Here is a 16,230-nt window from a genome sequence, read left to right on the forward strand (position 1 = left end):
GATTTCTTCATTGACCCATTCATCATTTAGTAGTGTATTGTTTAGTTTCCATGATTTTGTGGATGCTCTATAGCCTTTATTGCTACTGATTTGTAGTTTAGTTCCATTGTGGTCAGATAGAATGCAAGGACTTATTTCAATTTTCCTGAATTTGTTAAGATTTGCTTTGTGTCCTAATATATGGTCTATTTTAGAGAATGTTCCATGTGCTGCTGAAAAGAATGTATATTCTGCAGCCTTTGGATGAAATGTCCTGTATATATCTGTTAGGTTGATTCCTTCTATGACCTCATTTAGTCCAGATGCCTCTCTGTTTATTCTTTCCCAGGATGACCAGTCAATTGATGAGAGTGGGGTGTGTTTGGTGTTATCTGTTACCTTAGTTCTAATAGTGTTTGTTTGATGAATTTGGGAGCCCCCATGTTAGGTGCATATATGTTTAGGATTGTAATGTCCTCCTGTTGGAGTGTGTCCTTAATAAATATAAAGTGACCTTCCTTATCTTTCTTTACTAACGTCAGACTAAAGTCTACCCTGTCTGATATTAGGATAGCCACCCCTGCTTGTTTTCTAGGCCCATTTGCTTGAAACACCGTTTTCCAACCTTTCACCCTAAGATAATGTCTATCCTTTGTAGAAAGGTGAGTTTCTTGGAGACAGCAAATTGTAGGATCCTGCTTTTTAACCCAGTCTGCAAATTTATGTCTTTTCGTTGGCGCATTGAGGCCGTTGATATTAAGAGATATTATTGAAAGGTGTGTATTTATGTTTGCCATTTTTGTGTGTGTGTGTGTGTTTCTGGTTCTACCTGCGCTCTCTTCTGTTAACTAGTATTTGAGTATTGCTTGTTTTTTCTAGGTTCCTTATATGTGTGCTTTTCCTTTTCTTCAGCATGGAGGATTCTATCAAGTATTTTCTGTAGAGCTGGTTTTGTCTTCAAATACTCCTTTTACCTGCTTTTGTCATGGAATGTCCTTATTTCTCCGTCTATTTGAATGGATAACTTTGCAGGATAAAGTAACCTTGGTTGACAGTTGTTATCTTTCAGAACTTGGAATATATCACTCCATGCCCTTCTGGCTTTAAAAGTTTGTGTTGAATAATCTGCTGTAATCCTGATGGGCTGGCTTTTGTAGGTAACTTGATTTTTCTCTCTAACTGCTTTCAATATTTTTTCTTTGGTGTGTGTGTTTGGAAGTTTGTTTATAATATGGCGAGGAGAGGCTCTTTCTCTGTTTTGTCTGGCTGGGGTTTTAAAGGCTTCCTGTATCTGCATTGGCACCTCTTTCCCAATTTGGGGGAAATTTTCTTCTATGATTTTGTTGAAGACACGTACTGCCTCTGGAGTGGAGTTCTTCTCCTTCTACTATGCCCTGAATTCTTATATTGGATCTTTTCATAGTGTCCCGAATATCTTTTAATTCCCACTCATACTTGTCTATAAGTTTGTCTTTCTCTTTGTTGGACTGCATTAGGTCTGCCACCTGGTCTTCTAGCTTAGATATTCTGTCCTCTCCCTCATCCATCCTACTGGTGAGATTTTCTACAGAGTTTTTTATTTCATTAACTGTGTTCTTCATTGCTAGTAATTCTGACTGGTTTTTCTTTATTATTTCTATTTCCTTATTTATGTCTTGTATTGCCTTCTTTATTTCATTAAATTGGTGTCCTGCATCTTCTTTGATTCCTTTGATTTCCTCTTTGATTTCTTCTTTGATTGTTTTGATGTGTTCTTTGACCTCTTTGAATATATTTATAATTATTCTTTTGAACTCTCTCTCAGGCATTTCCTCTAACTCTTTCTCACTGGAGGACATTTCTGATGCATCAATACTTTTAGGTGGATTTATATCATCTTGCTTTTTTTTTTTTTTTGATTTGACACAGGTTCCCACTCTAGCCAGGCTGACCTGGAACTCACTCTGTAGTCTATTGTTTTGTGCAGAGGAAAGTTATCAAGTTGGAATTTTATACATGGGGTGATTTTTCTAGGTTCTGTGTAGTTATATCATCAATGGGAAGAAAGAGGCTTGGAGAAGGAATGTGTTTTTCTTTTTATTTATTTATTTTTGGGATAGGGTTTTACACTAGTCCAGGCTGACCTGGAACTCCCTATGTTGTCTCAGGGTTGCCTTGAATTCATGGTGATCCTCCTACCTTTGCCTCCCAAGTGCTGGAATTAGAGGCATGTGCTACCACATCAGGCCTTATTTATTTATCTGTCATTTTTATTTATTTATTTATTTTGGTTTTTGAGGTAGGGTCTCACTCTGGTCCAGGCTGACCTAGAATTAACTATGTAGTCTCAGGGTGGCCCCAAACTCACAGCCATCCTCCTACCTCTGCCTCCAGAGTTTTGTGATTAAAGGTGTGCACCACCACACCTGGTTATTTATTTTTAATATATATTTTTAAATTTATTTGCAAGCAAAGACACATATGCACATAGACAAAGAGAATAGGTGTGACAGGGCCTCCAGCCACTGCAAACAAACTCTAGATACATGTGCCACTTTATGGACCTTGGCTTTACATAGGTACTGGGGAATCAAACCTAGGTCATTAGGCTTTGTAGGCAAGTGCCTTAATTGCAGATCCATCTCTACAACCCTGAATTTTTATTTTTATTTTATTTATTTACTTATTTTTTTGAGGTAGGGTCTCACTCTAGGCCAGGCTGACTTGGAATTCACTATGTAGTCTCAGGGTAGCCTCGAACTCATGGCGCTCCTCCTACCTCTGCCTCCCAAGTGCTGGGATTAAAGGTGTGTGCCACCATGCCCGGCATTTTTTTTTTTTAAATGTAAGAATTGCAAGAACAATGTAAAGAATTATCATTATACCCTGAACCAATTTTTTTGACTTGTGCATGTGTGTGTGCATGTATGTGTTCATACTTCTACGGGCACACTTTCTGGTGCAGGTGCACATGTGTGTGGTGCATGTATGTATAAGGGGTTGACATCAGGTGTCTTCCTGACACTCAACTGTATTTTTTTTTTTTTTGAGGTAGGGTCTCATTCTAGCTCAGGCTGACCTGGAGTTCACTCTGTAGTGTCAGGCTGGCCTCTAACTCAGAGTGATGCTCCTACCTCGGCCTCTTGAATGCTGGGATTAAAGGAGTATGCCACCACACCCAGCAACCTTATTTTTTGAGATAGGGTCTTTCATTGAAACTAGCTCTCACTAATTCTTGTTAGCCTGTGAGCCCTAGAACTCCACTTCCCCAGCACTGGATTATAGGTACATGACTTCTGTGGGTGCTAAGAATCTAAACTCAGGTACTTAAGTTTGTGTGGCAAGCAGTTTAGCAACTGAGACACCATCCCGGTTCCTTGGACCTTTTTTGTCTAAATTTGTACAAAACATTTTGTTTATTAGAGAGAGAGAGAGCAAGCATGGTGGGCACGCTAGGGCTTCTTGCTACTACAGATGAACTCCATACATGTACACCCCCACTTTGTGCATCTGGCTTTACATGAGTACTGGGGAATTGAACCCAACCTTACAGGGTTTGCAGGCAAGTGTTTTTAACCACTGAGCCACCTCCTCATCCTGAACCATTGTTTATTTTTATTTTTGTTTATTTATTTGAGAGGGAAAAAGGCCGATAAGGGAGAATGGGTGTTCCAGGGCCTCTAGCCACTGCAAACTAACTCCAGACACATGCGCCACCATGTGTGTCTACTTACATGGGTGCTGGGAAATTGAATCTGGGTCCTTAGATTTTGTAGGCAAGTGCCTTAACCACTAAGCCATCTCTCCAGCCTACGAACCATTTTTTAGAACATTTTTCTAGTTGGGCATGGTGACACATGCCTTTAATCCCAGCACCTGGGATAGTGAATTCCAGGTCAGCCTGAGCTAGAGTGAAACCCTACCTCGAAAAACAAAAACAAAACAAAAAAACTCTGTACCTCTTGTCTTTTTGTAGACATCATGACCCTGTACCTATATTTCCTAAGAATGGGGACATTGTCTTACATAGCCATAGTACAATGATTGACTTCAGGAAATCTTATATTAAGGCAATTCTATTACATTTTATTCATTTTTCCCCATTTCCCTAGTTGTGTTCTTTATTTCAATCTGCCTTTCCTCCCCACCTGAGATCCTTCATTACATTTTATTGTTCTGTCTCTTTAGTCCCCTATAACCTGGAACTGTGAAGGGCTTTCTGGGTTTTGTGGGGAAGAGCAGGGGGATGGGGTTTAGAGTCTTGCTCTCATGCAGGCTGACCAGGAATGACTTGGAATGTAGTCTCAGGCTGGCCTCAAACTCACAGTGATCCTCCTACCTCTGCCTCCCACATTCTGGGATTAAAGGCGTGTGCCACCATGCCCGTTTGTTTTTTGATGTATTTATTTGAGAGGCAGACAGACAATGGGCACAGTAGTGTCTCTTGACACTGCGAATGAACTCCAGATGCTTGTGCTACTTTGCGCATCTGGCTTTCCATGGGCACTGGGCCAGCAGGCACCTTTAGCTGCTGAGCCGTCTCCTCAGTGCTCTCAGGTTTTTTGTTGTTGTTTATTTGGTTGGTTGGTTCTTTTGAAGTAAATTCTCACTCTAGCTCAGGCTGACTTAGAACTCAGATCCTCCTACTTCAGCCTCCTGAGAGCCAGGATTAAAGGCATGAGTCACTGTACCCAGCCTCTTGTTTTTTGAAACTGGTTCTTATGTGTACAAACTCTTTATGTAGGTGAGGATGACCTTGAACTTGTGACCCTGCAACCTCCACCTCCTAAGTGTTCGGATTAGAGTTATATGCTACCATACATAACTTACGCTGTACTAGGAATTGAACCCAGGGTTTCATACATGCTGGGCAAGCCCTCTACCAACCGCACTACATCCCTAGCCCTCCACTATCTGTCTTAAGCAATGGAAGTCACTGGAAGAAAACAAAGCTCTCTTTGCCATTGGAAAACCTGAAAACTAATTTCTTAAAAGCTTCTGGCTTTAGCTTACCTCTATAATCTTTTCTTTTTGGTGTGTGTATGATGTGTGTATGTTCATATGTGTGAGTGCAGGTATGCATGCGGAAGTCAGAACTTTCAGATATCAGTCCTTGTGTTCCACCTTACTTTTTTTTTTTTCCCGAGGTAGGATATTGTTCTGGCCCAGGCTGACCTGGAATTCACTATGTAGTCTCAGGATGACCTTGAACTCATAGCAATCCTCCTACCTTGGCCTCCCAAGTGCTGGGATTAAAGGCACCAGCCACTATGTCTGGCCTTTGAGACAGGATCTTATGTATCCCTGACTGGTCTCCAACTCAGTATGTAGTTGAGACTGGCCTTAAACTTTACTACTGCCTTCATCTCCCAAGTGCTGGGATTGTAGGTATGGGCCACTAAACCTAGTTTCCCTCTTTCTTCCCCCGACCCCTTTGGTTTTTTTGAGGTAGGGTCTCGCTCTAGCCCAAGCTGACCTGGAATTCACTATATTGTCTCAGAGTGGCCTCAACTCACAGTGATCCTCCTACCTCTGCCTCCTGTGTGGTGGGATTAAAGGTGTATACCACCATGCCCAGCTCTTTCTTTCTTTTCCTTCCTTCCTTCCTTATTTTTTTAAAAATAATTTTATCAATTTATTTGTGATTAGAAAGCAAGAGGGAGAGAGAAAATAGGTGCACTAAGGCCTCTTGCCATTGCAAACAAATTTCCAAGTGCATGTACCACTTTGTACATTTGGCTATAGGTGAGTACTGGGGAATTGAAGCCAGGTCAGCAAGCTTTGCAATCAAGAGCCTTTAACTGCTGAGCCACCTCTCTATCCCCTCTCTTTTGTCTTTCTTTTTTTTTTTTCTCTCTCTCTCTCCCTCTCTCCCTATCCCCTTCCTTTTGCTTTTCCCTGTGCTGAAGATTGATTTTATTTGTTTTCCTTTTTTGAGACAGGGTGTTTGAGACAAGGGTAGCCTGGGCTGGCCTTGATCTTCCTGCCTTAGCCTCCCAGTGCTGAGATTATAGAAGTGTTTCACCATGCTGCCATGTCCAGCTGAAACAGATATTTATTTATTTATTCACTTATTTGTTTTAAACCAGTGGCAGTTAGAATAAAGTGAAACAATTCACCATCATTGAATTCCCAGTTAGGATTCTAAGTCCACAGCCAGTCTGAAGGCAGCCTAATGAAACAAAGGAGTTGCTGGTCAGGAGAGTCCCCAGACTCTTCCCCATCTCTCCTTTCATAGTTGAAGGTTGAAGCAGGAAGTCCTGAGCATGACATCCTCATGTAAGGAAACTCTGGAGTGTGAGGCATGGTAAGTATCTCCCCCTCCCCTTCAGCACTAGTTCCTGACATTTGTAACATGACCAAAACAGGGCTGAAAGGCACTCAGAAAAGCTGTCTCTCCAGAGCATATTTAACTAATCAGAGCATTATTCCAGTTGCTCAACTCAAGTGTGAGATATTTTGCTTTACTGTGTCCTCTGGTATTCTAAGATGAGAATATTGAAGACTGTGACACCTCAGGACCCATGTTCAACTCCCCAGATCCCACATAAGCCAGAGGCATAAGGTGATGCAAGTGTTCAAGGTCACACATGTGCACAAGGTGGTGCATGCATCTGGAGTTCAACTACAGTGGCTAGAGGCCCTGGCACACCAATTTTCTCATGTATACACTCACTGTCACTCTCATTGTCTCACATTTAAAAAGGCCAGTCTGTTGGGCTTACTTCAAAAAAACATTATTTATGAGAGTGAGAGTGAGAGAAAGAGAGAGAGAGAGGGAGAGGGAGGGAGAGAATGGACACACCAGAGCCTCTAGTCACTGCAAATGAACTCCAGATACATGCGCCATCTTGTGTATCTGGCTTATGTGGGTACTGGAGACTCAAACCTCAGTTCTTAGGCTTTGCAGGCAGCTTGGTTTTGCATTTGAACTCAGTCTTGCTATGTTATCTCAGCATGCCTCAAACTTTGGGCCTCAAGAGATGCTCCCAAGTAATTGGACCATATGCTATTATGCTATTACACTTGACTTCAGGAAGCTTTTTTTTTTTTTTTTTTTTTTTTTTGAGGCAGGGTCTCACTCTAGCTAAAGCTCTTGACCTGGAATTCACTGTATAGACAAGGCTGGCCTCAAACTCACAGTGATTCTCCTACTTCAGCTTCTTGAGTGCTGGGATTGTAGGTATGACAACCACACTCAGCTGAGAAAGCTCTTTTAGCCTCTCTGAACTTAAGTTTCTTCTTTGATAAGGTGGAGGTAATAATGCATGCCTTGCAGAATTATTGAGATTGACAAAGGTTCCAGAGAAACCAGGCTGCCTCTGTTCCTTAGAAGTCCTATTCAAGGACAGTTTGGTTTATGCTTTTGTTTTAGATTTAGATTTTTTTTTTTTTTTAGATTCAAACTCCTGAGTTTTGTGGCTAAATTTTTTAAGACAGGTATTCATGTAATCCAGGCTAGCCTGGAACTCCTGATCCTCTTGCCTTTATCCCAGACTAGCCTAATTGGTGAGTTCCAGTCAAATAAGAGACCCTGTTTCAAAAGAAGTTGCATGGGCCAGGTGTGGTGGTGCATGCCTTTAATCCCAGCACACGGGAAGCAGAGATAGGAGGATCGCCATGAGTTTGAGGCTACCCTGAGACTACATAGTGAACTCCAGATCTTCCTGGGCTAGAGTGAGACCCTACCTTGAAAAACCAAAAAAAAAGAGGTGCATAGTTTATCAGAGGATGATACCCAAGGTTGTCCTATGGCCTCCACATACAAACACCTGCACAAACATGTGCATACAACCCAAATATATGCAAGCATGTACCCCACCCCCTACACAAATACGTGCAAAAAGCACTGACAGTCTCTGCTTTTCCATTGTGTGGATTTTCTTTGTGTGTGTGTGTGTGTGTGGTCTTGTTGTGTTTTGCAATACTAGGGATTGAACCTAGGCAAGGGTTCTACCCCTGGGCTATATCCCCAGCTCTTTCCTCACTTTTTTTATTTTTAGGAAAAGAGTTTCAGGTAGCCCAGGATCTTGAACTGCAGATCTTCCTCCTCAAGAAAACAGGGCCTGGGTTGATGGCTGAGCAGTTATAAGTGTTGGCTTGCATGCTTGTTTCAGCAGCACATATACTAAAATTGGAACTATACAGAAAAGACTATAATGCATAGCCTTTGTGTAAGGATGGCATGCAAATTTATGAAGCATTCCATATTTTCAAGGTGTTTTCTTGCAAAGCATGCTGGCCTGGGTTCAATTTTCCAAATAAAGCATAATGTGGTGCATGCTTCCAGAGTTCATTTGCAGCAGAAAGAGGTCCTGGTGCACCCATTTTCTCTCTCAACTAAGTTAAATAAGATTTTTTTTTAAGAAAACAAAGAAAACAAAGCTGGGCATGATGATACACACCTTTAATCCCAGCACTGGGAGGCATAGGCAGGAGGGTCGCTATAAGTTCAAGCCCACCCTGAGACTACATAGTGAATTTCAGGTCAGCCTGAGCTAGAGCGAGACCCTACCTTGGGAAAAATAAAAATAAAAAGAAGGAATGGAAAAAATAAGAAAACAAATTCAGGGCCGGAGAGATGGCTTAGCGGTTAAGCACTTGCCTATGAAGCCTAAGGACCCCGGTTCGAGGCTCGGCTCCCCAGGTCCCATGTTAGCCAGATGCACAAGGGGGCGCACCCGTCTGGAGTTCGTTTGCAGAGGCTGGAAGCCTGGCGCGCCCATTCTCTCCCTCTCCCTCTATCTGTCTTTCTCTCTGTGTCTGTTGCTCTCAAATAAATAAATTTTTAAAAAATTAAAGAAAAAAGAAAACAAATTCATTCTAATATCTCTTCTTCCCTAAGCAGTAACAGCCAAATGAAGAAGCGGCCAACATCTGCAGTGGGCTACAAGAGGCCTATTAGCCAGTATGCTCGGGTTGCCATGGCAATGGGGTCCCACCCCAGGTACAGGGTAAGAAACTGGGAAGGAAAAGCCAGGAGGGCAGAGAAACCTAGTGGGAAGGATGCTCACAGCCTATACTTCCTCTAAATATCCCATAACCTTTGTGATTCCCCGAGATTAACTGTGTGCCTGGTATACGCTGAGACTGATGCTCACATCAGACATATTATCTTACCATAGGCTGAAAATATAATGTTTTTGGAGTTGGATGTATCCCCACCAGCTGTCTTTGAGATGGAATTCTCTCATGACCAAGAGCAAGACCCTCGTGCACTACACATGGAGAGGCTTATGAGGTTGGACAGCTTTCTGGAAAGACCTTCCATGTCTAAAGTGCGAAAGTCCAGATCCTGGTCAGTACTATTGTGGTCAAAGTGAGCCTTAAACTTAGGCAGGAGGACTTCATGGGCCAGCCAAGGTTGATAAGAGTTTGGGTTATACCCAAAGGGGCTGAAGGGGAGGAAAAGGAAGATCCTTAATTTCTGTCTCTTTTTTTTCTCTCATCTCCCCCTTGGGCCACCTCATTGCCCTTCTCCAGGTGCCAGAGTCCTCAGCGGCCTCCACCTGCCACCACACATGCCTCACTGGCCTCTGCTCCTCTGCACCCCGCAACAGTGGTGGACCATGATTGACAACCTTCAGTTAGGCTGCCCATCTGATATTCAGGACAGCCAGCCCTGGCTCATTTCATCCACCACTTGGTGCGTGTATGTGTGGTGTGCATGCATGTATGCATGCATGCGTGTGCACGTGTGTGTGTGTGTGTGTGTGTGTGTGTGTGCTCGTGCACGTGTGAGTATGTGTGTGAAGGGGCAAGAATTTGGCAGATGGCATCTCTGCCTGCTCTGTGCCTCCTTTATTTAATTCATGTTATTTATTTGTGGAGCTCAGTTAGTGAGGAGAGATGTCCTCATCTGAGCTGTCTGGGCTTCTGTGGTCACTGTATAGCCTCCTTTTCTCCTGGCTGGGGCCCCCCAATCAGACTTCAAGCTCCTCCCCATGTCAGCTGCACCTGGAAGGGAAGGTGACCAGTGCCTGAGAAGATAGTACTTTAATACCCATCTCATTCTGTAGTCTCCTTCTTTTCCTTCCCTGATGGTGAGAAGCCCCTAAACACTTTCTGGTACTGGAAAACTGCTGGGAGACCACTGAGGAAAGAGGCATCCTGTAGTATTGGGTGTGTGCTCATGGTGGACTGATCCTCCTTCTCCTCTTTGTGGGCTCCAGATAACCTCTTCCATCCTTGAGGGCACTTTTCCAAGGATTTCAGTGGCCTCACTAATACTCGACCCATGCTCTTCAGCTTTGGCAAGAACTCACAGCTTTCATGCTCTGCTTCCTTGCCCACTTCCAGCACCCTGGGATGAGGACTATGAGCCAACCAGTTGTTGCCACCTTGGGAACTGCAGGAGATGCAACAGTGTTGAGACCACATAGACTATCTTCAAGGGAAGTCCCTCCTCTGATACCTTTGTTGCTGGCCCCTTTGGTGAACAAGCTATCAATGAACTCCCCATTTTTGAGATGTGACTTCTTCCTGCTTTGATCATCATTCCCGGCAGCTGCCAGACCTTGGTCCATGGTGGGAGTGATGAACGTCATTCTGTCTCTGGCTAGATGAAGATACCAAAACGTGTGGTTCCCCTTCATGCATCACAGGAAAAAGAGACCCAGGCACAATCTTTGAAAGATTTGTCAATTACTCCATTTCTTAGTCACATTTTTGAGAGCACTATTTTGTTGAAAATTGATCCATTCTTTACTACTGTACAAATTGGTCCCTCCTCATCTTCATTATGACAGCCCAAAATGTCTTCAGCTATTCCAAGTGATAAGTAAAGTTCCATCCAAAAGAAAAGTTAACTTTTATTGCCTTTTTTCCATGTAAGACAAAAAGGTTCCCCCTTTTTTTGGAGACTGGGTTTTACTATGTTATTCTGGCTAATCTGTCAAATGCTAAGCATGCACCCCCACTTCTGGCTTGACCCTTTATTATATTGTATTTTTGTAGAAAAAAATTAAAAAATATTTTATTTTTATTTATTTGAGAGAGGGTGGGGGAGAATGGGCATGTCAGGGCCTCCAGCCACTGCAGATGAGCTCCAGATGCAGGTGCCACATGGTGCATCTGGCTTATGTGGGTCCTGGAGGATCAAACCAAGGTCCTTTTGGCTTTGTAGGCAAGTACCTTAACTGCTAAACCATCTCCCTATTTAAAAAAAAAAATTGAAACAAGGTCTCACCCTAGCCTAGACTGATCTGGAACACACTCTGTAGCCCAGGTTAGCCTCAAACTCAGAGCAGTCCTCCTGCCTCAGCCACCCAAGTGCCTGGACTTCAGGCATGAACCACTATTGGCATGATTCTTTTTTTTTTTCTTTCTTTTTTTTTTTTTTTTTTTTTGGTTTATTGAGGTAAGGTCTTGCTCTAGCCCAGGCTGACCTGGAACTCCTATGTAGTCTCAGGGTGACCCTGAACTCATGGCAATCCTCTTACCTCTGCTTCCCAAGTGCTAGGATTAAAGGCATGCACCACCACACTCGGTGATTCTTCATTTTTTTTTAAAATTATTTATTTATTTATTTGAGAGCAACAGACACAGAGAGAAAGACAGATAGAGGGAGAGAGAGAGAATGGGCACACCAGGGCTTCCAGCCTCTGCAAACGAACTCCAGACACGTGCGCCCCCTTGTGCATCTGGCTAACGTGGGACCTGAGGAACCGAGCCTCAAACCGGGGTCCTTAGGCTTCACAGGCAAGTGCTTAACCGCTAAGCCATCTCTCCAGCCCTGCTTCTTCATTTTTAAAATATCTTTACACATATGCAATCCCACAAAATTGCATATAGTCAATTGGAGTCTGAGGCAGAAGTATTGCCATGAAAATGAGGCTAGCCTGGGCTATATAGTGAGTTTGAAGCCAGCTTGGACTATATATCTCAAAAAAATTGCCTAAAGTTACCTTATATTGTAATTTAAACTAAAATTGTCAAGGTCTATTCCACAGCTATAGTAGAGTCCTTCCTTAAGTTACTTTCCTGCTAGCTCTCTAGGAATTACACCTATGTCTCCTTGCTAGGCAAGGGCTTTATCACTGAGCTAAATCTCCAGCTATTTCTGTTTGCAGTCTGTTTGTTTGAGACTGGATGTCATGTAGCCACATTGGCCCCAAACTGGGTATATGGATGAGGATGACCTTGAACTTCTTATCTTCCTGCCTCTACTTCCCAAATGCTGGAATTATAGGCATGTACCACCTTGCCTTTTGTTGTTGTTGTTTGTTTTATCTTGTTTATTTGAGACAGGGCCTCAAAATATAGCCCTGGCTAGCCTGGAGCTGTGCAGACCAGGTTGCCCTCAAACTTGCAGCACTTCAGCCTCTAAGTGCTGGGATGCCAGACATACACTACCAGATGTGACCCTTCTTTTTTCAGGCCTTGGATAAATTAAAAAGATGTTGATAAAATCAGGCTTGGTGGTAAATGCCTTTAATCCCAGTACTCAGGAGGTAGAGGTAGGTAGATATCCATGAGTTTGAGGCCACTTTAAGACCACATAGTGAATTCCAGGTTATCCTGGGCTAGAGAGCAAGGTCCTACCTTGAAAACCCAAAAAAAGTAAAAGAAAAAGATGATGAGCGCACAGTTTCTTATATAAGGAATTGTAATTTCTGTAGCAAACACTTAATAATATATGATCATATATTGGTTGAAAAATGGGAATTCTGTAATACTAAGGATCATAACTTCGAATATATGGACTTACTTTTGAAGTTTAAATTTTGGGGGCCAGGTGAAGAGGTAAATGCTAAGAACCAGCAAGGAAGTTAGGATAGCAGAGGCCTGAATGATGCAAGTCTTCTGTCCATAGATCATGAGCAATTCTGTCGTTTTTATAAGTTGTAAGAATGACAGAGCTGCAGAAGTGCGGTGTAAGGTCATTCTTTTCAGAAATAATTCTTACACTGCTCATGTTCTTCTCTGAGGATCAGCTGCTGTCTTTTATGCTGTAATTATTGGACTAGATGATTGAGCCACTGAATTGCTATTTGCTCCTGTCCTTCAAGGAAGTCTGTTTTCATAAAAGCGCAAGAGATTATTTAATTCAGGATGCATATCAAAAGTTCAGCTTTATCTGGGACAGGAGTTATGTGTAGAAATCTCCCAGGTGACCTGGGCATTGAAGGGTCTTTAGTGAGTGGTGTCTCCCACTGACCTCCTTCTTATTTGTGGATGAAGCTGCATGTGTGACCCCATTCATTACTTGGATACAAGGAATCTACATCGTCTTATCACTTACCTGCCCCTCACAGTCTTAGAGCACAATATACCCCACTTTACTACCCCAGTCTGAGTAGTCCTGAGGAGGAGCTCCTGCCTGTGGTATTGTGTGTGTGTGTGTGTGTGTGTGTGTGTGTGTGTGTACCTGTACAGGAGGCACTGCACTCAGTGTAATATATTCTGGAAACAGGGCCACCAGATGTGGCTGGATCTTAAGCTCTGTCTCTCCTTTTGATGTATCAAACATTTGATTGACAAAAGAAGGGCCTTGAATAGGACCAAATTTCCATGTCTATTGCAATGGTCTTTAATGAGGTTAATGCAGTGGCCCGTTCTTGTCATTCTATACATACGACTATAAGGGACATATGTAATATATAAATATATAAATATATATACATAAAGCATTGCCCCATCCCCTTGGTGTAGGATGGAGGCCTCTCTGTTGAGTAGAAATGCACCCCAGCTCAGTGCTGTAAGCAGCCCTCAGGCCCCAGCCCTGTTCAAATTAATACAGTTGACAATAAAGGAATGAGTATTATTGAGAGTTGCTTGCTGGCTTCTCTTTTCTTTGTCTCTTCCTACGTATATACCCTTTTTCATTTTCTTCTTTCTCTTTTGGGATTTTCCTGTAAGGATTCAAAAGTATTTGGAGGTTACCTGCAGTTATCAGAACATTGGCAAAGAAGTGACTATTCAATAAAAGTATATCCATTATGGCTGGGGGTGTAGCTCAGTTGCAGAGTGCAAAACAAACAATAAATAAATAGATACTAATCTGTCCAGTAGGGCTTAGGAGGCAGGTCCTCGGCTCTCATGGGAGGCCTATGGCAGCTGCTAGTAGTTCTAGCTAGCAGTCTCCAGCCAGCTAGTTCTAAACTATTATCCCACCTCAGAACTACCTGGCGAGCCCAGTGTGATGGCTGCACTCCTTTAGGAGAATCACTATGAGTTCAAGGTCAGCCTGAGGATACAGAGTGAATTCCTTGTCAAAGGACCTAGAGAAGACTGCCTCAAAAACAAACTGGTGGTTTCCAGATTAGCTATCAGGGACTAGAACAGGAAATGGTTCATGGAAAGCATACATGTGTGCCTGGCATGTGGTGAGAGCTAAATTCAAATAAAAAGCTATCTTTCATACTTGGTTGTCGCTCAGTGGTAGAGGATGTTTATCATGCCTCAAGCCCTGCGGTCTTAAGAACAGCACCATGAAACAAACAACAAATATAAAAGACTTGCCTGCCTGCAATCTGGAGGCCTCAGAGGAGGTGAAAAGTAGTTATCTAAGCCAGGTGTGGTAGCCCATGCCTTAAAGCCCAACACTTGGGAGGCTGAGATAGGAGGATCACTGTGAGTTCAAGGCTACCCTGAGACTACATAGTGAATTCCAGGTCAGTCTGGGCGAGAGCAAGACCCTACCTCAAAAAGAAAAAAAAAAAAAAGAAAAGAAAGAAAGAAAAAACGTAGTAGTTACCCAAAGCCTGATACCTTAATTCCCAAGGAAATGCTAAGGCTCACCTGATGCAGAAATACCAGTGACTAATTGTTTTGGTTCTGAGGCTTTCTTAGAGAGACTTTCTGTTCAGTGCCTCCAGCAGGCTCCCAGCTGGATGGTTCCCCTGTGTAGAAAACATTTGCAGGGTGTTACACTGAACCCTTTACACACATCAAGGTTGTGTATTCATCCTGGGTGGTGTCCAGAGAAGTGTTAGGGAAATGAACAAACTCAACTAACAATACAGTAATGAAGTCGGATTTCCTGGCCCCCTGGCCCCAGAACCCATATTCTTTTCTTCTGTGGTACACTACTTCTCTAGCCCATAGTTATTATAGGCAAATAGCCCCTTATATGTTTCCAAAGTAACAAAAGGGCTGGAGAGATGGCTTAGTGGTAAAGGCGTTTGCCTGCAAAGCTTGAAGACCCAGGTTCAATTCTCCAGGTCCCATATAAGCCAGATGCAAAAGGTAGCACATATGTCTGAAGTTCATTTTTAGTGGCAGTAGGCCCTGGCATGCCTATTCTCTATCTGCTTCCCTGTCATTTTCTCTCTCTCAAATAAATATGGAAAAATTTTTAAAAGTACAAAAAAGTTTTAAGTAACAAAAGCCAGGGATAGAGTGATTAATCTTCATGGACATGGTAGGAGACAAGGCCAGATTTCTAGACCTCCTAACCTGGGTTTATTTTTGTGGTTCTATTTATGTTGATAAGGAAGCTGCAATGCTTCACCTCTTTCTCCAAGATTGATCTAATCCTCACAGACTCACTTCCTTCTATTCTTAGAGCCTACTGGTAGAATGGGTGTTTAAATTTTTTTTTGTTATTTTTATTTATTTATTTGAGAGAGACAGAGAGGGACAGAAAGAGGCAGATAGAGATAGGGAGAGAGAATGGGCACGCCAGGACCTCCAGCCACTGCAAACAAACTCCAGACGCATACGCTCCCTTGTGCATCTGGCTAACGTGGGTCCTGGGGAGTCAAGCCTCAAACCAGGGTCCTTGGGCTTCACAGGCAAGCGCTTAACCACTAATCCATCTCTCCAGCCCTAGAATGGGTGTTTATTAGAACTCTGGACTACAACTGATTCACTTGCTGTATTAGTCAGGGTTCTCTAGAGGAATAGAACTGCTAGAATGAATTATATTAAAAAGGGAATTTATTGGATTAGTTTATGGTAGTTGCAGGCCTGAGAATCAAGGAACCCGGCAGCTGCATAGTCCATGTGGCCAGATGTCTCAGCAGTCCCAATCCAGCACTGAAGGCATGGAGGCTTCCTGAGGAGCTGCTGGATTTCAATCCACGCAGGTCTTCAGTTGACACTGGCCCTCAGTGTGCACTGGTCTTCAATCCACACTGGAAGGCAGCAAGCAGCTCTGGCAGCCAAGTGGAAGGAAGGAAGGAGCTCTTTTCACCCATAGCTTCCTTATATAAAGTCCCCCTCTGAGAGGGGTCTGCCCCTCTAGGGGAAGGGCTCACTCTGGGGAAAGGACTCCCTCCTTCAGTGAATCCTTTCTGGAAGTAACCTTGGAGACCCACCTGAAAGGGA

The 16,230-nt window shown here is 43.0% G+C and overlaps 1 protein-coding gene and 1 non-coding gene across 4 annotated transcripts in view; both read left to right on the forward strand.

The window, feature by feature from the left end:
* Kif3c (kinesin family member 3C) overlaps positions 1-10,942 on the forward strand; it is a 45,114-nt gene extending 34,172 nt beyond the window's left edge. Inside the window, exons 6-9 of one of the 3 annotated variants that reach the window (XM_004663739.2) lie at positions 8,804-8,912; positions 9,084-9,256; positions 9,442-9,604; positions 10,131-10,942. In XM_004663739.2, coding sequence (XP_004663796.1) covers positions 8,804-8,912; positions 9,084-9,256; positions 9,442-9,535 — 376 coding nt within the window. In that variant the 3' untranslated portion in view covers positions 9,536-9,604; positions 10,131-10,942. The remainder of the gene's footprint in view (positions 1-8,803; positions 8,913-9,083; positions 9,257-9,441; positions 9,605-10,130) is intronic. The other 2 variants (XM_045150226.1, XM_045150227.1) reach the window with 2 other exon arrangements.
* LOC123461197 lies at positions 8,063-8,173 on the forward strand. The gene has a single exon (XR_006637502.1). It is a non-coding gene; the product is annotated as a U6 spliceosomal RNA (small nuclear RNA).
* Positions 10,943-16,230: the final 5,288 nt, after the last annotated feature.

This window comes from Jaculus jaculus, chromosome 5 (genome assembly GCF_020740685.1).
Source record: "Jaculus jaculus isolate mJacJac1 chromosome 5, mJacJac1.mat.Y.cur, whole genome shotgun sequence".
Classification (NCBI taxonomy): domain Eukaryota; kingdom Metazoa; phylum Chordata; class Mammalia; order Rodentia; family Dipodidae; genus Jaculus; species Jaculus jaculus.